At 35.7% G+C, this 24,757-nt stretch overlaps 1 protein-coding gene across 2 annotated transcripts in view; it reads right to left on the minus strand.

The window, feature by feature from the left end:
- Positions 1-4,886: 4,886 nt before the first annotated feature.
- Positions 4,887-24,757, minus strand: part of GTF2A1 (general transcription factor IIA subunit 1) — a 46,180-nt gene continuing 26,309 nt past the window's right edge. For both annotated transcript variants that reach the window (XM_004262302.3, XM_033416945.2), the window contains exons 8-9: positions 18,134-18,223; positions 4,887-9,778 (exon numbers count right to left, since the gene is read on the minus strand). In XM_004262302.3, coding sequence (XP_004262350.1) covers positions 9,671-9,778; positions 18,134-18,223 — 198 coding nt within the window. In that variant the 3' untranslated portion in view covers positions 4,887-9,670. The remainder of the gene's footprint in view (positions 9,779-18,133; positions 18,224-24,757) is intronic.

Raw genomic sequence — 24,757 nt, forward strand, 5'->3', positions numbered from 1 at the left:
TAAGAAGAGGAGAATTGCCATCCTTTTGTCTCAACTGTACATTAAAAAGCCACCATTGTATACTATTAAAACAAGTTCGAGGAAACTTGGCCATGGGACATCACTGCCTGTAGGTTGCATGCCTCAAGGAATCTACCTAGGTATCAGGAGACCTTCTGGCTATACCTTTTATTAGTTGCACAATGTTGGTTAATTTGCATTACTTTTTTGGGGGTTTAAAGTCCTCAACTGTAGAGTATGAAGATCAAACCAAAAGAACCTTAAGGCCCTTTTGCTAATATAATGAAATATTTTCAGGGGATTCCCTGGCGGTCCAGTGGTTAGGACTTGGTGCTTTCACTGCTGGGGCCCAGGTTTGATCCCTGGTCAAGGAACTAAGATCCTGCAAGCTGTGCCACATGGCCAAAAAAAATTCAGACCTAATATGTGCCCTACACTTTACATACACTATATCTTACAAAAAAGGATGCAAGATAACCATTATAATAATGCTTTTACTATAGATTTTATAGATTAGGGATCTGAGGCTCAGAGAGTGTAGTACACCTGGCACTCAACCCCAGGTCAGCCTGGTTCCAAAGCCTGAGCTGTTTCACCCTATAGTATTTTCCACTGTGTGTCTAGGAGCTATGCTCATAGGCCCCTCTGAGTATAGAGAAACAAGAGTTTCCCAAGGGAAACACAGTCTCAAAACCTAGGCCTAAAACAAGCCAGCAAATCATCAGGGAAAAATGCAGAAAACTGTATACAATTAAAAGGCAGAGAGGTGAGAAGAAATAAAGAAAAAGAATGGTAAACAAAATACAAAATCAGTATTTATGATAACAGTAAATGGAATAAATTACCTACTAAAATGCTTAGTTACAAGAAGTCATGAAGGGACTTCCCTGGTGGTGCAGTGGTTAAGAATCCGCCTGCCAATGCAGGGGACACGGGTCCATGCCCTGGTCTGGGAAGATTCCACATGCCATGCAGCAACTAAGCCTGTGCGCCACAACTACTGAAGCCTGTGCTCTAGAGCCCGTGAGCCACAACTACTGAGCCTGCGAGCCACAACTACTGAAGCCCGCGTGCCTAGAGCCCGTGCTCTGCAATAAGAGAAGCCACCGCAATGAGAACCCCGCACACCGCAACAAAGAGTAGCCTCCACTCGCCGCAAATAGAGAAAGCCTGCGCACAGCAACGAAGACCCAACAAAGCCAAAAATAAATAAATAAGACAAATAAATGTATTAAAAAAAAAAAAAAGAAAAGAATCTGCCTGCCAATGCAGGGGACATGGGTTCAAGCCCCAGTCTGGGAAGATCCCACATGCTGCACAGCAACTAAGCCCACGCACCACAACTACTGAGCCTGTGCTCTAGAGCCCGCGTGCCACAACTACTGAGCCTGTGTGCCATAACTACTGTAGCCCGCGTGCCTAGAGCCCGTGCTCTGCAACAGAGAAGCCACCGCAATGAGAAGCCCACGCACCACAGTGAAGAGTAGCCCCCGCTCGCTGCAACTAGAGAAAGCCCGTGCACAGCAACAAAGACCCAATGCAGCCCCAAATAAATAAATAAATAAATTTATTTTAAAAAAAAAAAAGTCATTAAGGATGCTGTTTCTTTCCATCTTCTGCTCTGCCTCCCTGTATCATCTTTATCTTAAGCTCAGTTCTCAAGGTCATAGGATAGCTGCTAATGCAATTGAAGCTAATGCCTCCTCATCCAAATCTGACAGGAGAGAGTCTGAGCATTTCAAGCAAGAATCCTGAATCCCTGAATCAATGACCATGGCCAGGAAAGAATGGCTTAAGCTAACCAGGACCTCATCTTTATTAAAATACTATCCTCTTTGACTTGTAAAACACCAACCTCTCCCCTTTCTTCCTACTTAACTGGACTTGTCCCTTACTGACTCCCAGGACCAGCTTCGAAGGTATGTGACAAGTGCAGTCACAAAGGGCTCCACTGTCACCATCTTGAAATTCTTAATACATTTTGAACAATGTGCCTCGCATTTTCGTTTTGTATTAGGTTCTACAAATTATGCAGCCATTTCTGTTAACTAATCCTTTTCCCAATCTGTCTTGGGAGTGCCTTTAGGGTTGGTCCTGGATCCCTCTCTTTTTACATTCTTGCTTAGGTGAATCATTTCTATGGCTTTAAATCCTCTCAATATGATAATAAATACCAATGGTCTTATTCAGCTCAGACATCCCCGCTGAGCTCCATCTGCTTATATCTTGCCTTCTTGATACTTCAACCTGAATGTCTAATGGGCATCACAAACTTAATATATCAAATATGGATCTTTTTATTTCTCCCCCAAATATCTGTACTCTCCCATGCTTACTACACTTGAGCCTCTTAGATAACTTTTGTACCTTGTAGATACCATCCCCCTGTCCTGACTTGAAGCACTTGTGTTTCTTGTTCCCTCTGTCCACCAGAAAGCTGTTACCATTTTGCACTCCTGCAAGCAATGCATCATAAGGTCCATTTATCCACACCCTGACCATGACAGGGTATTTTTTTCTGGTCATTGGGTAGATGGAAAAATGATTATTATTGTCTTATTTTGTATTCCTTCAATTATTAAAAGGGTCAATTAATTGACATCTGCCTTTCTTCTTAGATGAATTGACTTGTTATATATATGTATTTTCCCTAATGGAGTATTCTATTCATTTTTAAGAGTCCATTATATTAAAAATATCAATTGTCTTCATAAAAAGTGAGTTAGAGCAAACCTGGGATGAGGAAGGACAAATCAAGAAATGTCAATGTAAGACAAAGCATGGTAGAAGCAAAAGAAATGTTCTTGACAATGGGAATATAAAGATCTAAAGGGAGAATGTTGCAGGCATAGGGGAAAATCAGGTGTAAATGCCTTGCTTAGGAACTGAACTTTGTGTTACTAGGTGGGTCCCCCTATGTAGTTGCCACCTGTGCATCCAAACTGTGACTCACTTCCACGTGAACATATATTAAGAAATGGGCTTTAGTGAGACAAATCTACAAAGTCAGGGTCAGCAAGAGAAGAACGAGCAGGGGCCCACATCCTGTCACAGAGAGGCAGGCCAAGGCCAGGGGCTCTGATAGACACAGTTGAGATCCAGTTGAGGGAAGTTGCCCCAGGTTCTCCCTTCATAGGAAAGGCCAAGTGTAACCTTTGTCAGACTAGTTGATGCCAGTCTGGTTTTGGGGTGACTCAGACTAGGTACCAGTGAAAAAAAGAAGGGAATCAGGAAAAACTTGTGGGTTTTGTTTTGAGCACCTGGTAGGCAGTGGAGCTATTTCCTAATATTGGTGAAGACTAGGTTAGATGATACTGAGCTTCAAATCCCAGTGACTGGGAGAACAGTAGTCACTGATACACACAAGGTTTGGGAGTGGGGAAATAGAAATTGGAATGAATTCCATTTCTGTTACATTGTGTTTAAGAAAGCAGGCTATTCCAGAAGTGATCAGGAGGTAACTGGTATCATTTCAACTCAACAACCTTCAGAAAGATGAAGTTTGAAGATAAGATCCAGAACATTCCTGATTCAAGAACACAGAATTCATTTCCAATGTGAAGACCACAATTATAAGTAAGCTTCTAGAATTATCTCCATTGGCAAGCTCAATGCTCTCTATAATTGCTAGTTTTTAGTCCTCTGATCTCTCACTTTAATCTGCAGAAGCATCAACCCAGATGGTAAATGTGTTTCTATTATGACAGGAAGATAAGGAAAATTCAAAGTAACCTAGCCAGTCTAAGATCTTTTCTGTGACCATTATGCCTTACTAAAACATATGGATATATACACACGTGCCAAGGACTGTGCTAAATGCAATGTATGCATCATGTCATTATCTTATCTTCACAACAACTCTATGAGGTAGTAGGTTTGGTAACATGCTGAACCTCACACTGCTGTCAATCCAATCCACACTGGGATTAGAACCCAGACAATCCAACCTCACTGCTTTTAAAGGCAGCAACCATCTTAACTCATCTCTGGCTCAACCAATAATACTGATCATAATTCCTGGCCTATGGGAGATCACCAAAAAGAGTTGAATGAATGAGTTAATACGTGCTCTGTGCTCGATTCCCTTTCAAACTAAGAAAACTTGTATTTCAGAACAGAAACAAAAGTAACCGATTATTTATATATGCAACTTCTTCCTTGGCTGGGAAGTAGGAGCATTGACACAAAGGTTATTTGCCTCCAGAAATAGGATTGCCAACAATCCCTAGGAGAGGGGTTCAGGTCAGACTCAAGAGTGATGTAATCATAGTTTCAATGTCTTTCAATAACAATAACACTTCATTATCACTTTCTCCATAAATGAAATGAGCAGAATCCACTGATATTTAGGAAAATCATGCAATTTTTAAAATGTTGTATTGCTACTACAGTTTTAGCTTTGGGAAAATTCAACCTATTTTAGACATATAGTTCAAAAAATGTTTACTTTAGGGGTAAAAAGGCTTAAAGCCTTCTGGTGTGTTTCATTATTCCTATCCATACCCATCATTCCCTTTTCTTCCCTCAGGCACTTTCTGCTACAGACAGATGCACTGCTTCACTAACTCAGCCTCCCAGGCTTAATTTGCTTGGCTGTATCCACATCTTTCACTGCCCCTCCTTAAATCAGACCACATTCTCTTTTGCTATTTTTGACCATTTAAAAACATTTTTTCCACTCCACAGGTCATTTTAAATTATATAATTATGAAATAAAGTAAATAACTGGGATATCTGAGTGCTTACCATGTACTACAAAAATCTTTACATGTATTATCTTTAACCCTCAAAACCATATTGTTGTCATTTTACATATGGAGAAACTGAGGCCAAAAAGGTTAAGATCATCAATGTAGGAACTTGAATTAAACTGCAAAAATACAAGATTTGCTGGCAATAAACAAAATATCTTTATTATGATTGTTTTAATGGTTAAAATTTGCATGTTTCCTAGATAAAGTAGTCCATAACAGGATTAAAAAATTACAAAAAAGCAAGCTTCTTAATGATTCATTTGAATTAACTATAAATTAAAATACTTGCTAATTATTTAATACCTTCTAAAATAACACAAAATATATTCAATATGTAATACAAGCCTTAATAATCTGATTCTCCTTTTATGCAATTATTTACAAACTCTGAACTAAAAGAAAAACATATGGCTAAATGGTGGAATTAAAGAACAAGTATGTTCTCAAATAATTTTATCCTAAGTAATCTATTCTTTGGAGTAGAAATACTCACTTAATACAGTATGTTAATTATAATCAATTTTAGCTACACTTTGTTGGTGCGAATTTAGCCCAAATTAAATTCCTGTGTGCCTAGAAATCACAACTATTCTCTTTAAAAGCTACTAAGAATTTATAACACAGTTTAATATTCAGACTGATATCCCACCCTACTTATTTTAAAGGTACAGAATTTAATGATACCTTCTTTTGATAAATGGAACTTACTAACAATGTAAAGCATTTTCCTTTCTAAACTGTATAGTTTTATTCAGTTATCTATATAACAATGTTATAAACTAGTAAGCAAAGCAAGCAGCATTACTTTTTTTAAATAACATCTTTAATTAAAGTTTTTGCAAAGGTAAAATATTAAACTTAAAATAGGTCTTAGTACATCAAAATACTAAGTTCTCTAATTGTATTCCAAGATGGTCTTTAAAACATAATATCCCATATATCACAGAAGAGCAACCTTGATCTGCAATTGTACAGAATGAATTTTACAAACATAATAAATATATTTACGCCCTTACACATAACAGTATGTACAACAGCAGTTGACAATAGTAGCTCAGAACAGCAAAAAGGATTAGCCCCTCCCCGCAATTGTAGCCCTGATACATACTGGATGATTTAAGGAAACTTGAAATAGTAGCTACTAACTCAATGTAGTTCTTCCCTTAAGAGAGAAGAAAAAAACAAGTTTATCTTGTTCCTCAAAATAAACAAAAATATCAAGTTTGGTGTGCTCTTCCTTAAACCATAAAAAAATGACAAAAAACAGACTAAGGCAGGCTTAAAAAGGGAATACAAACTTCAGAATAATTTCCATAGCACAATAGATTAAAATGCAAAACTATTTAAAATAAACCCATGAGGAGATATATAAAGTAACTATTTTTTAACCAATGAATTCAAAATCTGAAATAGCTGATTCAGACAGATAGGTGGGAAACAGACATATGAAATAAAATGAAAATGTACAAAGATGGATCAATAAAATATTACATTGCACAAAAGCTCAAAAAAGTTCAAGATGAAATAATCTGAAAATATAGGAATTTTCTCAAGTGGAAGAAAAAACTAAGTTATAAAGGGGACTCCCAAGAAAATTATGTCTGATTTCCTATACAAGGTGTATTTATCTTCTGAAAAGAATGGTGACGTTATTGCTATAAGATAATCAAAAATTACTCTTAGAAGGAGATAACCCTCTTCATTCCTCCATAAAAGCCAGAAAAAAAAGAAAACCAAATCCTTGATTTTCATATAGCAAAAGAAAATCTTTATACAAAAGCTATTATATTTTTATGTTCTTGCTGTCCAAGCCAGTCGATTACAGTATGCTCTTCAAGAACACATTTTAATCACTATACACACTGCTCAAATCTTGATGTATCCCTAAAAGAATAACATCAAGGTGGCTTTGATTTTAAGAGAGGCAACAATATAAATGTGGTATTATGGTGGCATTTAATAGAAAGAAATGAGCATTTAAAAAAATATAAAAGCCCAATATAAAGATCCCCCTCATATAACAAGACATTTTACTCTAGAAACTAATTGCACATTAAAGAGTTGTTTCAGCCAAATGTGGCGCTCCACAGAATTTAAATGTGCTCTCAGCCATTCAAATGGTCTGATTATCCAAACGACCACCAAAAAAGAGTACATACACTGAAAGGCACGCATTTCCACACTTTTATCTAGTACTTTTGCGTAAATTTCCTTAGCACTGCTGATTGTTTTTTAATAAAAGGTGCCATCACCATCTGTGCAAATCTAAACAAATCCTTTTCTGAAACCTTTACTTATTTCATAATACTAAGTGAACTATTTTCCCTCTTTGAATAAACATGTTATTTTCATTTCAAAATTCTGAAAGTGGGAATCCTTGCCTTTTCAAAGGAATGACAGAACCTAATGAAACGATTTGTTAAATAAAATGTTAAAAGCATGATTAAGAATTCAAGTACAATAAAAGATAAGCAAGTGGCATTCTTATAGCAAGCCACTATAATAAAACTAAAACATGCTATTTGATTAAAAAGGAACACGATGCAGTAATATATAAGAGCACAATTTGGTATGCAGTGTTGTTTGGACCAGCTTTCAGAATATTCACAGGTAAAAGAAAAGCACTTGCCAAGTATGTCATAATTAATATGCAATATACACAGGTGCAAATATAAATGGCTATTTCCTGCTTCAAAATAACCCTAATGAGTCACTCTGAAAGCAGTGGTTGTTCATGTTTGAGTATAAAAACAGGCCAGTATACAATTCTATTATGAATAATGTTTTCGTCTACATAGAGAGCCCAAAATATAAGCTGAATATCATACAGTAATCCAAGGTTCAGTAGCATAAGAACTACTAGATAGCAAAAGGGTTTTAATCAACACTGCAGCAATGCTAAACTTTTATAGGTAGTTCAGGTCATTGACTTCTTCACTGGGTAAATATAAACCTACTAGCAACTATACTCAAGGGCAAACAAACAACAGGACTTCTGTGATTTTACCCCCTCTCCCTTCTCTCCTCCCAGTCTCATTAATTAAAAAAAAAAAAAAACCTGTGTGTGCTTTGAGCATAGTGGGGTAAACAAATAAACCTCCAGAAAACTAAATTAATATAGTAAAAATTAAAACCGTATCACCAGTTATGGCATCTAAATAAAACCTAACTACTAGCATGCTAGAAACCACATTTATACCAAAGTTCAGAACATAAGTTAAAGGGACCAAGGTGGTATGTGGGGTGGGAAGCAGGCAAAAAAAAAAGAAAAAAAAGATTAGCCTTTTCAAGAAAGTTTAAAGATTTGTGTTAAAAAAGGAAAAACAATATATAATACCTCACAGTTTTTCTTTGCAATGTACTTTAAAGTGTTTCTATGTTACTTCTGGAAACACAAAGGCAAATAAAAGGAAGACAAAAATGGAAGACTTAAAAAAAAATCAATATAGAAGTAAGTTAAACACATGTGAATTTTGTCAAAATAAACCATGAAAAGAATTAGGTGTAAGAACAAAGGTGAATACACAAGTTCCTACAGTTCTCCCAAGCAACTCGTTCACAATGAACATAGCACTGCCACATTGTTCTTTATAGCCCCTTACAGAATACAGAGCTATGCATTCTTAATATCATATAACATTTCTATTATTTTTAATATACAAGTCAAATTTCTATGCTTTCTTCCCAATGTGCAAACTGGAGCCCATGTCTATATTATCAATGGCCTGGAAGGGCCACCAAATGAAAGAGGTAAATATGTACTTAGTGGCCCACCCTCCTCTAACCCCAAAATTTCTCCCTCAAATTACAAAGTTGCATTTTAAAAGTGTGTTCACTTAGAATCATTTTAAAATTCTTTACTAGTAAACACAAAAAAACTTTTATAATTACTAAATTGTTTAATAAAATTCCAGGTCCTCACCACCTGCCCAATGCTTCAATCAATGCACAGAATGTTATCTAAATGTTTGTTTAGCTTGAAGACTAAACACATATATAAGCATATACTCTTCAGCCCAACAGGAAAAAAAAATCTATCTATTCATATGTATATAATTTCAGCTAGATGGTACCTTTGTGCAATAACACTGTATTCCTGAGGAGCCACTGGGGTTTCTTTTTAAGGTGGGGGGGCTAAAAGAAACAAATGCAATTTTTCTGTTAGGAAATTGAAGTTATTTTAATTCTGCTCAACTCAGATGAGACCCAAGTCTTTAAACTACATTTAATGAGTCTCAAAACCTAATTAAAATAAATACCCATTCCTGGGTAAATTTTGTCTCCAAACTGTGATCACTGTTTACTTCCTTTAACTCTTAAATAGATGTTCCATAAAGCAGGGAAGGAAGAGGTATATATTACTGAAGGAGAACAGCAAGTAAAAATAATTAAGACCTATTATGAGAGTTCTAAATTGTTTCCTTATACAAATGAATTAAAATTCAACACATATTCTTACCCTTTTGTAAAAAGCTCACACGCAATTTTTACCAAATATAACCACGTACAATAAGCAGTTTCGGTTCAACCTATCAAAAGGGAAGTTTCTTCAGTTCATTCCAACAAGTATCTTCTGACTGAACTCAAGTTGGAGGAAGGAATATAAACCAAGCTTTACATGCTAATTACCAGTGGCAGGTACCTGTATTTAAAATCGACAATTACGGTTTTCTTACACAAAATCCCAACCCTCGCCACCCCAACAACCCCAGGTGCTACAGTTCCATGGCTTGCCAGTTAGAAGTAGTGTCTGTGTTGTCAAGGTCTCTTTGTTCCAGTAGCTCTGCTTCTACTGCACTTCTCTGACATGCAGAAGTTAAGTTTTGGTTGGTATATGTCCCAAGTTACAAACTGTCCACTTTAAATTTTTTTTTAAGTTTCTTTTGTTTTATTTATAAAAGGAAAGAACCAACTCTTCACCATTCTGCATCTCCAATGGCTTTGGAAAATATATAATCTCTTCCATTAAGATTCATAATGCCATCCTTGAGATGAAATTTCCATTTGTTTTTACTTCTGTGTATCTAAATAAATAAGTAAAAAATGTATGAGATAAAATAAAAAGAAAACAAACAACCATAGAAAAATCATTCACACATCAAACTTGTATATTACTGCAATTGCAAACTGGTTTCTTTTTTAACTGAGATATAACTGACATGTAACGTATTAGTTTCAGGTGTACAAAGACCATAAATAGTTACAAATTTTTTTCCTGTGACAAGAACTTTTAAGATCTACTCTTTTTGTAACTTTCAAATATACAATGTTATCAACTGTAGTCACCATGCTGTACTATATCCTCCTGATTACTTATTTTATAACTTAAACTTTGTATCTTTGACCACCTTCACCCATTTCACCTACCTCCAAACCCTCATCTCTGGCAATCACCAGTCTGTTCTCTGTATCTATAAGTTCACTTTTTTCGTTTTAGATTCCACATGAGATCACATGGCATTTGTCTGTCTCTGTCTGATACTTCACTTAGCATAATGCAAAGTCCATCCATGTTGTCATAAATGGCAAGACTGCCTTCTTCTTAAAGGCTGAATAATATTCAACTGTACATATACATACACCACAGCTTCTTTATCCATTCATCCACTGATGGACACCGAGATTGCTTCCATTCTTGGCTGCTGTAAATAATGCTATAATGAACAGGGGAATGCACATATCTTTCAGAGTCAGTGTTTCTGTTTCCTTTTAATAAATACTCAGAAGTAGAATTGCTAGATTGTATGGTAGTTCTATTTTTAATTTTTCTTTTTTTTTTTTTTTTTTTGCAGTACACGGGCCTCTCACTGTTTGTGGCCTCTCCCGTTGCGGAGCACAGGCTCCGGACGCGCAGGCTCAGTGGCCATGGCTCACGGGCCTAGCCGCTCCGCGGCATGTGGGATCTTCCCAGACCGGGGCACGAACCCGTGTCCCCTGCATAGGCAGGCGGACTCTCAACCACTGCACCACCAGGGAAGCCCTCTATTTTTAATTTTTAAAGTAAGGTTTACACTGTTTTCCATAGCAGCTATCCCAGTTTACATTCCCACCAATGGTACCACAGGGTTCCCTTTTCTCCACATCCTTTTTAATTCTTGTCTTTTTGATAACAGCCATTTTATCAGGTGTGAGGTGATATACCTCATTGTGGTTGACTTGTATTTCCCTGATGATTCGTGATGTTGAGCATCTTTTCATGTATCTGTTTGCCATTTGTATGTCTTCTTTGGAAAAATGTCTATTCAGGTCCTCTGCCCATTTTTAAATTGGGTTGTTTGTTTTGATGTTGAATTGTGTGAGTTCTTTGTATATTTTGGGTATCAACCCACTGTCACATATATCCTTTGCAAATATCTTCTCCAATTCAGCAAGTGGCCTTTTTGTTTTGTTGATGGTTTCTTCCGATGTGCAAGAGCTTTTTCGTTTGATGTAGTCCCACTTGTTTATTTTTGCTTTTGTTGCCTTTGCTTTCTTGTCAAATCAAAAAATCACCAATAAGACCAATGTCAAGGAGCTTATCATCTCTGTTTCCTTTCTTCTATGGTTTCGGGTCTTACATTCAAGTCATTTTGCACTGATTATTTTGCATGATAAAAGATAGTAGTCTAGTTTCATTCTTTTGCATGTGGCTTCCCAGTTTTCCCCACACCATTTACTGAAGGGACTGTCCTTTCCTCATTTTATATTCTTTGCTCTGCTGTCATAAATTAATTGACCACACAGGAATGGGTTTATTTCTGCGCTCTCTTTTCTGTTCTATTGATCTATGTGTCTGTTTCTATGCCAATACCATACTGTTTTGATTACTATAGTTTTGTAATACAGCTTGAAATCAAGAAGCATGATGCCTTTGTTCTTTCTCTAGATTGCTATGGCTCTTCAGGGTCTTTTGTGGTTTGATACAAATTGTAGGACTGTTTGATCTCTTTCTGTGAAAAATGCCATTGAAATGTTGATAGAGACTGCACTGAATCTATAGATTGTTTTGGATATTATGGACAATTTAACAATATTAAGTCTTCCAATCCATGAGCAAGTAATATATTTCCATTTACTTGTGTATTTTTCAATCTCTTTCATCAATGTCTTAACAGTTTTCAGTGTACAGGTCTTTCACCTCCTTGGTTGTATTTATCCCTAGATATTTTTTTCTTTTTGATGCAGCTGTAAATGGGATTGTTTTCTTAATTTCTCCTTCTGATAGTTCACTATTAGTGTATAGAAACTCAACAGATTTTTGTATCCTGAAATTGACTGAATTCATTTATTAGTTCTAACAGTTTTTTGGTGGAGTCTTTAGCATTTTCTATGTAATATCATGTCACCTGCAAATAGTGACAGTTTCCCTTCTTCCTTTCTGATTTGGATGTCTTTTATTTCTTTTTCTTGCCTAACTGCTCTGACTAGGACTTCCCATATCATGTTGAGGAAAAATGGTAGGAGTGAGCATGCTTGTCTTATTCCTAATCTTACAGGAAAAGCTCCAGCCTTTCATTGATGAGTATGTTACCTGTGGGATTTTCATATATGTCCTTTATTAAGTTGAGGTACATTCCCTCTACACCAACTTAATGTTGAGACTTCTTATGTTGAATTTTGTCATATGCTTTTTCAGCATCTATTGAGATGATCACATGACTTTTATCCTTCATTTTGTTAACATGGTGTATCACACTGACTGATTTGTAGATGTTGAACCTTCCTTGCATCCCTGGAATAAATCCCACTTGATCATGGTATATGATCTTTTCAATAAATTGCAAATTCAGTTTGCTAATATTTTGTTGAGGATTTCTGCATCTATGTTCATCAGGATGATACTGGCCTGTAATTTTCTTTTCTTGTGGCATCCTTGTCTGGTTTTGGTATCAGGGTAATGCTGGTCTTGTAAAATGAGTTTAGAAGTGTTTCCTCCTCTTCTATTTTTTAGAAGAGTTTGAGGATTGGTATTAATTCATTAATTGGTATTAATGTTTGATAGAATGTACCCATGAAGCCATCTGGCCCTAGACTTTTGTTTATTGGCAAGTTTTTGATTATTGATTCAATCTCCTTACTAGTAATCAGTATGTTCAGATTTTCAATTTCTTCACGATTCAGTCTTAGAAGGTTGTGTGCTTCTAGGAATTTATCCATTTCTTCTAGATTGTCCAATTTGTAAATGTATAATTATTCATAGTAGTCTCTTATGATCCTTTATATTTCTGTTATCAGCTGTAACATCTATTTCTGATTTTATTTATTTGAGTCCTCTCTCTCGGTGAGTCTAACTAAAGGTCTGTCAATTTTGTTTATCTCTTCAAATAACCAGCTTTTAGTTTCATTGATCTTTTCTATTGTCTTTTTAGTCTCTATTCATTTATTCCCACTCTGATCTTTGTACTTCCTTCCTTCTACTAACTTTGGGCTTCTTCTTGTTCCTTTAGGTGCAAAGTTGGTTTGTTTGAGATTTTTCCTTATTTCTTGATGTAGGCATTTCTCTCTATGTACTTCTTTCTTACAACTGCTTTTGCTGCATTCTACAAGTTTTGGTATGTTATATTTCCATTTTCATTTGTCTCAAGGTATTTTTCTAGTTCTCTTTTGATTTCTTCTTTGACCCATTGGTTGTTCAGTAGCATATTTAATCTCCATCTAATTGATTTCTAGTTTAATACCACTGTGGTCAAATTGGTTTTTAATAGTTAATTTGACAACCTCTCTTAAAAAAAAAATTCACTAGGTGCGTTTTTCAAAAATAAATTTATCTATAATTAGTAATACTTATTTTATAGCTCTCAGTACTTGTGTTCATTAAAGTAGTTAATAATATTTCTCTGAAAAATATCTTAACTCTACCAGGTATGTGTATACATGTCATTTCATAGGAAATTTTATACTGGCAAATATTTCAAACAGCAATACCCTTTGTTCTCCCTGATGCTTCTAGACCATTTTTTTTGGTCTTTTCTCTGTAACTCCTTTTATGTCTATGCCATTGATTTGACCTTAGGCTTTTCTTCATTCCTCTTATCTACTGACCACCAGGACACTATCTTTTCAATATTGGTATCATGTTTACAACTACTCTCTTCTTCTTCCTCACATACAGTAACAACTTCCATATTGCTGACCTTTTTAATACCGTGGCCCCACTGTATTAGAATTCACACTAATATTAGTATTTCTCTAATTATTACTTTCTCTCTAATTCTATTTTAGTTGTCTTCAGGACACCTGGCAACTGTTTTCTAAAAGGCCATCAATAATCTAGTTACCATGTCAACAGCCTCTTGTCGTACGACTTATTACAATATCCCTTAGCTGATTTCCAGGACTTCACTCTCTCCCTTCCTTCCAATCATCTTTTAAGTATCACTGCCACTTCAGGCTTTCATGTTCAAAAGAGAAAATTATAGCCTGGAGAGGTTCCATGGCATGACCAAGGGCATATCACAGTTAAGTGACAAAGATGATTCTCTTGCCCCAGTCCAAAATGCTTTCTACTAATCAGGCTGTTTTATATAATAATGCAGAAATTCTCACTATATACAGGTATTTTCTTATCCCACTGCTAAAATTCCATGGTCTAACATCCCTGTGCAGACAGTCTCCATGACACATTCTTAGCAAATCACTGTTCGGTGTCTGCTTGAGTATGGTTAAAAGTGGGGGGTAAAGAACTGCAAATTAAGTTATCCCTTCCTGGGATAGCTCTCTTATAACTCTTTCATACTTTACTCCTTACTAAAACTGCTTACTCCAAACTTCTACTTATTTATCGTAGTTCTGCCTTTTGGGAGTTAATTTAAAAAACAATCAAATACTTTGTATGTTTGAAAATCACTCCCATACCTTTCCTCTAGATCACTAACTTAAGCTATATATAAATTTAACATGTGTCAATTTTTTCTCACTTATTAAAACAAAATAGAGTACAATAAAGTGAAACAGTATTCAGGACAGAGACTCCAGCATTAAGTGGTCTTATAGCTCTGGTCTAATTACATTATGTAGATTATTACACCTAACACCTTAGGATGGATGATTTGAATGTCTAACAGATACAACACTTAACATGCCCAAAACCAGCCACTCTCCTTTCCCAAACTTGCTCCATCTGCAGCCTTTCCCATCCAAGTTGATGGTATCTCCATGCTTCTGTCTGATTCCTCATCAAAAAAAATTCCTATACTCATTCTTGATCCCTCCTTTTCTACTGCACATACAAGAGTCAGGAAATCCTGTTGACTCTTCCTTCAAAACATCCAAGATCCAGCTGCTTCTCACCACTTCCAGTACTATCATCCTAGCCTCAGTCACCATTATCACTCACTTGGATTATGACAATATCCCTCTATTAACCTCATTTCAACCTTTGCTTCTTCTCTGCTCTCACAAAGAAAGCTAAGTAATCTTTTTAAGATTAAAATGTAAGTGATATCACTTTTGTCTATTTGAAACCTTCCAATAGCTTCCCAATTCACTCAGAGGAAGAGCCCATGTCCTCCTACACCATCTGCCTTCACCTAGCTCTGACTTAATCTACTACTATACTACTCCCCCAAGTCCAGTTACACTGGCCTCCTTTTTGCTCCTCACACACAACAGGCAGGTTATGCCACTGAATAATGACAGGGCTAACTTTCTTCAAGTCTTTGCTCCTGTTCCATTTTCCCACTCTAATATAATTTCCCATACCAATTATCAGCTTCTAGCATAGCATATTAATTACAGTTGACCCTTGAACAGTATGGGTTTGGAAGTGCAGAGATCCACTTATACATAGGTATTTTTCAATAGTAAATACTACAGAATTAAGTGGTCTGTGGTTGGATGGCTACATGCATGTGGAGGAAGCGCAGATACAGAGGACTGCCTATATGTTACATGCTGATTAACCCCAGCATTGTACAAGAATCAACCGTAATTTATTTGTTGTTTGTTATGTTTTAACATCTGTCTCCCTCAACTAGAGTAAGCTTCTCAATAGCAGAGATTGTTTTGTTTTGTTCACTGGTGTATCTCAAGTTCCTAGAATAGTACCCTGGGACATCACAGACACTCTGTAAGTATTTTTTGAATAAAAAGATGTCTCCTCTTTTCTTTGACTTCCTGTAGAGAAAGTATTAACTATCCTAAAATTGGATATACAAATTTATTTCCAGTACAAACCAAGTGACTACAACCTGAAAGACATGGAATTAAATAAACAAGTGACATATATATAAAATAAATAAATAAATGAGCAAACAAGTGCTGAGTAGCCAGAAAAAGGAATTCCACAGACAAGTAAAGAAACTGACTGCATTCTGCTGCAAGACAACTTGCAAAAAGCAAATGTAGAAAAGTTTCATTAATCAAATAATAGTCTATATACTAAGCACTGAAGTCATATTGAGTAATAAGTAATAAATATTTTTACTTGAATAAAATCACAAAATACAACTTAACAATTCATTGGCCTTAAATTAAGCCCTTCCTGAAGGAGTGTCCCGAGTGCCAGGAAAAAGGCCTCTGAAATTTCCTAATGACAAACATATTAAATAAAATTACCTACAAATAAGGCTGAAGACTCAATACCTGATGCCATACTTATGGGAGAACCCTGCCTCATTATTAAGTTTAAGGTTCTCATTTGATTAGCAATACAATAACTCTATGATTGCTTCTAAAATTGACTCGTTGAAATTCTAAAGTTTAGTCTTCAAAAATAAACTCCTGAAGTTCAAGTTGCCTCAAACCACACCCACGCCCATTTCAGAACACACCATTCTTTACTGTTGGCTAAAACATCAAGACTCAACCCTCCAGTCTCCAGAACTCATTTGATTATAAAAATTAGATCTCTGCAAACTTTATAACTGTTTATCATTCAACACACTATTTAAATCTATTTTTTAATTTCTTAGTTTAAAACATTAAAATATTGTCTCTTGGAGCAAAACAAACCAATTTTAACATTTAAAATATTAAGTGTACAAAGGAGAATACAACTAGTCACCTCTAATATGAAAATACTTAGAAGCATATTCTTAAGTCAAGCTAAGGTAAAGGTCCTCTCTTGACTGATAAATCTGACAACTTGCTATCATGAAACTGTGCCCTGGATAATTTGGCTGCCAACAGGTTCCCTTGAGTCTTCCTGGCAATAAAGATTTACTGGTATCTCCCATTGTTTTAACTTCAATATGCTTCCTGTATGTGCATGTAACGAGAAATTACTTTTATTATAATGTGCTTGGTGTAGGGTATTAAAAGTGCTTACTTAGCAGTCATAATGTACACAAGTGGATGTCTGATAACTCTGAATCAATGACCTCACTAATTTAATTCTATAATTTCACGGGTATTCAATTCTCTTGACTTTACCTTTTCATTAGGAAATGATAAGATTTATTTTCTTAACATTTTCCCTATAGATCTGTTTGCAGTAAACATGGCTATTTATAATATTCATTTCTATAAAAGCAACACAAATTTAAGATTTTCATCATTTGTAAAGGAGGGCATGCAGGGCACAAATCTTGTATAATAATGACTTCAGTTCCAGTACCTGACACATTTAGGCACTTAATAAATATACGTTTACTGAATGAGTAGTGCTTATAAACAAAACCCAACTACTTCTGTTAGAGTTTTCAGCACATTTTAAAGACCTCTGCTAAAATTAAATTATAAAAATGCAATATAATTTGTGGATTTACTATAAATTTAGTGATTATAACCAGAAAAAAAATTTATTCCAAATTAAATGTTTCAGCAAATAACCAAAATTTTAACAATGCCAATAACTATAACAAAAATACTTGGGAAGTAGCATCCTTTTTAAGAATTAAGAAATCAAGGAATCAATAACTAATTCTCATAGAACCTAGTTTAAAAATTTTTTACTGCTACCAAAGTACAGCAAAGCTAAATAATTTAAAACAATTTTCAGTAAAAATTATCTTTTGTTAGTTATCAGTCTTGTTTTTTGCCGTTGTTCTTTTCTCCTTAGCAATAAAAAAAGGTTACAGAAATTTAATTAAAGCCTTTTAGCTTTGAGGTAGTTGAAGTCAGAGGGAAAACAGGGTTATCCCACTGAGTTACTATTCATGTTAAAGGACAACCACAAAGTAGCTTTACTTTGTTAACAGGTTGGGAGACAGTCTAAATTGAAAACAACATACTTCCCATGAGTTCTTTCATAACTTTTTTTTCAACTGTAAAGTTATACAAATTAATTTCTCATTCTATTAAAATAATCTAAACTATAACATTGTTTTCATTCACACTGTTTATACTGAATATAAGAGGCATCAATCAGCTGACCAAATGCTTGAACAAGGCAGACAGGATGGTTTAGGGAAGAAATTACAACAGAAAAAATGTCAGTAACCTGATCATAAAACCCTTACCTTATCATATTGGCATACAACAACATTTTCTGTATCAAAGAGTTCCTGTCCTTCCTCATCACTCACATCATCTTCACTATTGAGGGGTTCCTAAAAATGAAAAAGGGAGAATTCATTTACTTATACTTCATGTATTACTAGAAAAGGCCCTTCAAATATTCAGAGAAAAGAAACACAAAGACCTTGATGTTCTTTGAGAACCAAGGGCCAGACAGATGCATATATACCATGAATATATTGTTAACTGGCTGTGTTAAGACTCTACCAATGTCACTGAAATTCCAGCAAGAAATTAAATACAATAATTAAAATAGTTAAGCTATATAATTTATAAGCCTGAAAAGATGTTTAACTTTACTTCCTTTATTCTTTCCTAATAGTACGAAAAGATGATTCTCTTTAGTAACTGTTTTAAGATGCCTAGAAGTAGACCTAACAAAATATGAAGGTTTAATGAGATAATGGTAGTATGTACCACCAAAAGCAGCAGTGTAAAAGGGAAAACAATGGTGAAATTGGCATAGGAAAACAGGGTTATAAAACAGCTTGGCAGCCTGGATAGTCTTTACATTAAGGACTAGGACTAGGGATACAAATTAGTATTAGTGGAGGCTTAGAGCATAGTTAAGGCAATCATATTTAAAAAGAAGGAGAGGATCTCGGTCTCAGTATCAAAGAGAATTAAAGGCCAAGATCTAACTAGAGCATAAAATGACCAACTAAATTAACCTTGACCGCAGTCATGGCAGAAAATAAAACATATAACTCTGATTTCTAATTAATGAAGAAAGAGAAGCTAGGACAAAATGAAGGTGGAAAGAAAAATAATCAAGATGATATTAAGTCTAGGCCTATACCTACTCACACACATGTATATGTATATATATTCTTTAATTTAAAATAGGTTATCACCAATGTAAATGTAAAAAGAAAATTTACTGAGGTAAAATTCACCATTTAAACCATTCTAAGGTGTACACTTTGCACTTAGCACATTCATAATGTGTGCAATTACCACCACTATTGCCATTTCTAAGCAATATTATAGAGCTTAGGCAACAAGGCAAGAAAAACTACTTTTTCACTTTTGATTTGACTGCCTACAGAAAAAGCATGAAAGAATCAAAAGAGGCCACCTGGTAAATAAAGATGACAGTAGCCCCCAGCGCCCCCACCTGAAAACCCCATTTCCCTTGATCAACCTGCCGTGTCCAGGGAAGGAGCTGGGAAGCACAGCGAGGTTGCCTTAAGTACACGTGGGAAATCAAGAACTACGATATTTTTCTCTGTTCAAACAGCTTTTTAAAATTTGCTATGGTGTTTATAACAAAAAAGAAAATTAAAAAAAAAAATAAGTGGAGTAGCAGACGCCTTTTGCTACTCATCATTAATCAAGGAAATAATAATTAAAACCGAAATGAAACAAAAGTTTCTACCTACCAGACGCAAAAATTAAGCAGCCTGACAATGTCAAGTATTGGTGAAGATGTATAGACATATGCACCATTATACACACTGACTGCCAGAAGTGTAATTAGTACAACTATGTGGCATTTTATCGTCAGTTGAAGATAGGCATGCCTTATGATTCAGCAATTCAAGGTTTAGGTACAACACTTAGAGAAACTCTTACATGTGTCCCCAGAAGACACATACCAAAATATTGTATAACTGTAATGGTTAACAAGTAGAAACAACCCTAATGCCCAACACATCACAAAAATGGATAAATTTTTAACATTTAACAGTGAAAATAATTATATGTATATGCAACAACTCAGATGAACCTCAGGAATACCATGTCGGCAAAAAAAATCAACTTGCAAAAGAATACACAATTATTTCACTTTATTATAAACAGACATGTAAAACAAAACAATATGCTCCTTAGGAATATGAATACATATGGTAAAATATAAAGGTAAGTTAGCGATAAACACAAAATTCATGAGCAAGGTTACTCTGATGGCAGAAGGAAGAGGATGGGGATTGGAGACGGGCACCCAGGGGACTTTATTTAGGCAGTGGGATTTTTTTTTTTAACTAGATGTGGACATTGGGTTTTTTATATCATAAAATATTTTTGTTTCATCTATTCAATATTTAATAAAACAGTATTCTTTAAAACAACATTACTTAGATCAGCGGTTCCCAACCTTTTTGGCACCAGGGACCAGTTTCATGAAGACAATTTTATCATGGATAAAAAATTGGAAGGGGAGGGGCTTCCCTGGTGGTGCAGTGGTTAAGAATCCGCCTGCCAATGCAGGGGACACGGGTTCGATCCCTGGTCTGGGAAGATCCCACATGCCGTGGAGCAACTAAGCCCATGCGCCACAACTACTGAAGCCACTGCAATGAGCAGCCCGTGCACCGCAATGAGGACTCAGCGCAGCCAAAAAAAAAAAAATTGGCGGGGGATAGTTCAGACGGTAATGGAAGCGATGGGGAGTGGCAGAGGAAGCTTCGCATGCTCACCTGCCGCTCACCTCCTGCTGTACGGCCCAGTTCCTAACAGGCCACAGACCAGTACCAGTACACGGACCAGGGGTTGGGGACCCCTGACTTAGATAATTTAGAAGAAGTTTGTACTAAGATAAACCAGAAGATTACATCTTAGGCTGCAGAAGGCAATTAACAGTGGAAACTGTGGTAAGACAAACACCATCTTGAATACAAGTAACTAAGCTGGAATACTGAGGAAATCAAAGATATAATCACATGCTTCTAAAAATACACAACAAAAAATCAATAAGAAAGGATGGTTTGATCAGGAAACTTGCACAATCTTCTTAGATAGCCTCATCCACCAAAGGGCAGACAGCAGAAGCAAGAAGAACTACAATCCTGCAGCCTGTGGAACAAAAACCACATTCACAGAAAGACAGACAAGATGAAAAGGCAGAGGGCTATGTACCAGATGCAGGAACAAGATAAAACCCCAGAAAAACAACTAAATGAAAAGGAGATAGGCAACCCTCCAGAAAAAGAATTCAGAATAATGATAGTGAAGATGATCCAGGACCTCAGAAAAAGAATGGAGGCAAAGGTCGAGAAGATACAAGAAATGTTTAACAAAGATCTAGAAAAATTAAACAACAAACAGAGATGAACAACACAATAACTGAAATGAAAACTACACTACAAGGAAGCAACAGCAGCATAATTGAGGCAGAAGAATGGATAAGTGACCTGGAAGACAGAATGGTGGAATTCACTGCTGTGGAAGAGAATGACGAAAAAAAGAATGAAAAGTAATGAAGATAGCCTAAGAGACCTCTGGGACAACATTAAACACAACAACATTCACATTATAGGGGTCCCAGAAGAAGAGAGAAAGGACCCGAGAAAATATTTGAAGAGATTATAGTCGAAAACTTCCCTAACATGGGAAAGGAAATAGCCACCCAAGTCCACGAAGCGCAGAGAGTCCCATACAGGATAAACACAAGGAGAAACAAACCGAGACACACAGTAATCAAACTGGCAAAAATTAAAGACAAAGAAAATTACTGAAAGAAGCAAGGGAAAAATGACAAATAACATACAAGGGAACTCCCATAAGGTTAACAGCTAATTTCCCAGCAGAAACTCTACAAGCCAGAAGGGAGTGTCATGATATACTTAGATGAAAGGGAAGAACCTACAACCAAGATTACTCTACCCAGCAAGGATCTCACTCAGATTCGACGGAGAATTCAAAAGCTTTAGTGACAAGCAAAAGTTCAGAGAATTTAGCACCACCAAACCAGCTCTACAACAAATGCTAAAGGAACTTCTCTAAGTGGGAAACACAAGAGAAGAAAAGGACCTAGAAAACAAACACAAAACAATTAAGAAAATGGTAATAGGAACAAACATATCAATAATTACCTTAAAATGTGAATGGATTAAATGCTCCAACCAAAAGACACAGGTTTGCTGAATGGATACAAAAACAAGACCCATATATATGCTGTCTACAAGAGATCCACTTCAGACCTAGGGACACATTCAGACTGAAAGTGAGGGGATAGAAAAAGATATTCCATGCAAATGGCAATCAAAAGAAAGCTGGAGTAGCAATACTCATGTCAGATAAAATAATTTTAAAATAAAGAATGTTACAAGAGACAAGGAAGGACACTACATAATGATCAAGGGATCAACCCAAGAAGAAGATATAACAATTATAAATATACATGCACTCAACATAGGAGCACCCCAATACACAAGGCAACTGCTAACAGCTATAAAAGAGGAAATCGACAGCAACACCATAATAGTGGGGGACTTTTAACACCTCACTTACACCAATGGACAGATCATCCAAACAGAAAATTAATAAGTAAACACAAGCTTTAAATGACACAACAGACCAGATAGATTTAATTGATATTTATAGGACATTCCATCCCAAAACTGCAGATTACACTTTCTTCTCAAGTGCGCATGGAACATTCTCCAGGATAGATCACATCTTGGGTCACAAATTAAGCCTCAGTAAATTTAAGAAATTTGAAATCATATCAAGCATCTTTTCTGACCACAACGCTATGAGAGTAGAAATCAATTACAGGGGAAAAAAATGTAAAAACCACAAACACATGGAGGCTAAACAATATGTTACTAAATAACCAAGAGATCACTGAAGAAATCAAAGAGGAAATCAAAGAATACCTAGAGACAAATGATAATGAAAACACGACAATCCAAAACCTATGGGATGCAGCAAAAGCACTTCTAAGAGGGAAGTTTATAGCTATACACGCCTACCTCAAGAAACAAGAAAAATCTCAAATAAACAATCTAAACTTACACCTAAAGGAACTAGAGAAAGAACAAAGAAAACCCAAAGTTAGCAGAAGGAAAAAAATCATAAACATCAGAGCAGAAATAAATGAAATAGAAACAAAGAAAACAATAGCAAAGATCAATTAAAGTAAAAGCTGGTTCTTTGAGTAGATAAAATTGATAAACCATTAGCCAGATCCATCAAGAAAAAGAGGGAGAGGACTCAAAACAATAAAATTAGAAACGAAAAAGGAGAAGCTACAACAGTTACCACAGAAATACAAAGCATCCTAAGAGACTACTACAAGCAACTCTATGCCAATAAAATGGACAACCTGGAAGAAACGGACAAATTCTTAGAAAGGTATAACCTTCCAAGACTGAAGCAGGAATAGAAAATATGAACAGACCAATCACAATTAATGAAATTGAAACTGTGATTAAAAATCTTCCCACAAACAAAAGTCCAGGACCAGATGGCTTCACAGGTGAATTCTATCAAATATTTAGAGAAGCGCCAACACCCATCCTTCTCAAATTCTTCCAAAACACTGCAGAGGAAGGAAGACCCCCAAACTCATTCAATGAGGCCACCATCACCCTGATACCAAAACCAGACAAAAATATTAAAAAAAAAGAAAATTACAGACTAATATCACCAATGAATATACATGCAAAAATCCTCAATAAAACACTAGCAAACAGAATCCAACAACACATTAAAAGGATCATACACCATGATCAAGTGGGATTTATCCCAGGGATTCAAGGATTCTTCAATATATGCAAATCAATCAATGTGATACACCATGTTAACCAATTGAAGAATAAAAAACATATGATCATCTCAATAGATGCAGAAAAAGTTTCTGACAAAATTCAACACCCATTTATGACAAAAACTCTCCAGAAAGTGGGCATACAGGGAAACTACCTCAACATAATAAAGGCCATATACGACAAACCCACAGTAAACATCATTCTCAATGGTGGAAAACTGAAAGCATTTCCTCTAAGATCAGGAACAAGACAAGGATGTCCACTCTCACCTCTATTATTCAACATAGTTTTGGAAGTCCTAGCCACGGCAATCAGAGAAGAAAAAGAAATAAAAGGAGCACAAATTGGAAAAGAAGAAGTAAAACTGTCATTGTTTGCAGATGACATGATACTATACATAGAGAATCTTAAATATGCCACCAGAAAACTACTAGAGCTAATCAATGAATTCGGTAAAGTTGCAGGATACAAAATTAATGCACAGAAATCTCTTTCATTCCTTTACACTACTGATGAAAATTCTGAAAGAGAAATTAAGGAAACACTCCCATTTACAAACAAAAAGAATAAAATACCTAGGAATAAACTTACCTAGGGAGACAAAGACCTGTATGCAAAAAACTATAAGACACTGTTGAAAGAAATTAAAGATGATACCAACAGATGGAGACATATACCATGTTCTTGGATTGGAAGAATCAATATTGTGAAAATGACTACACTTCCCAAAGCAATCTACAGATTCAATGCAATCCCTATCAAATTACCAATGGCATGTTTTACAGAACTAGAATAGAAAATCTTAAAATCTGTACGGAGACAAAAAAGACCCCGAATAGCAAAGAAGTCTTGAGGGAAAAAAACAGAGCTGATGGAATCAGTCACCCTGACTTCAGACTATACTACAAAGCTACAATAATCAAGACAATATGGTACTGGCACAGAAACAGAAATATAGATCAATGGAACAGGAGAGAAAGCCCAGAGATAAACCCACACACCTATGGTCAACTAATCTATGACAAAGGAGGCAAGGATATCCAATGGAGAAAAGACAGTCTCTTCTTCAGT

The sequence above is a fragment of the Orcinus orca genome, chromosome 2 (assembly GCF_937001465.1).
Source record: "Orcinus orca chromosome 2, mOrcOrc1.1, whole genome shotgun sequence".
In the NCBI taxonomy this organism is placed as follows: Eukaryota; Metazoa; Chordata; class Mammalia; order Artiodactyla; family Delphinidae; genus Orcinus; species Orcinus orca.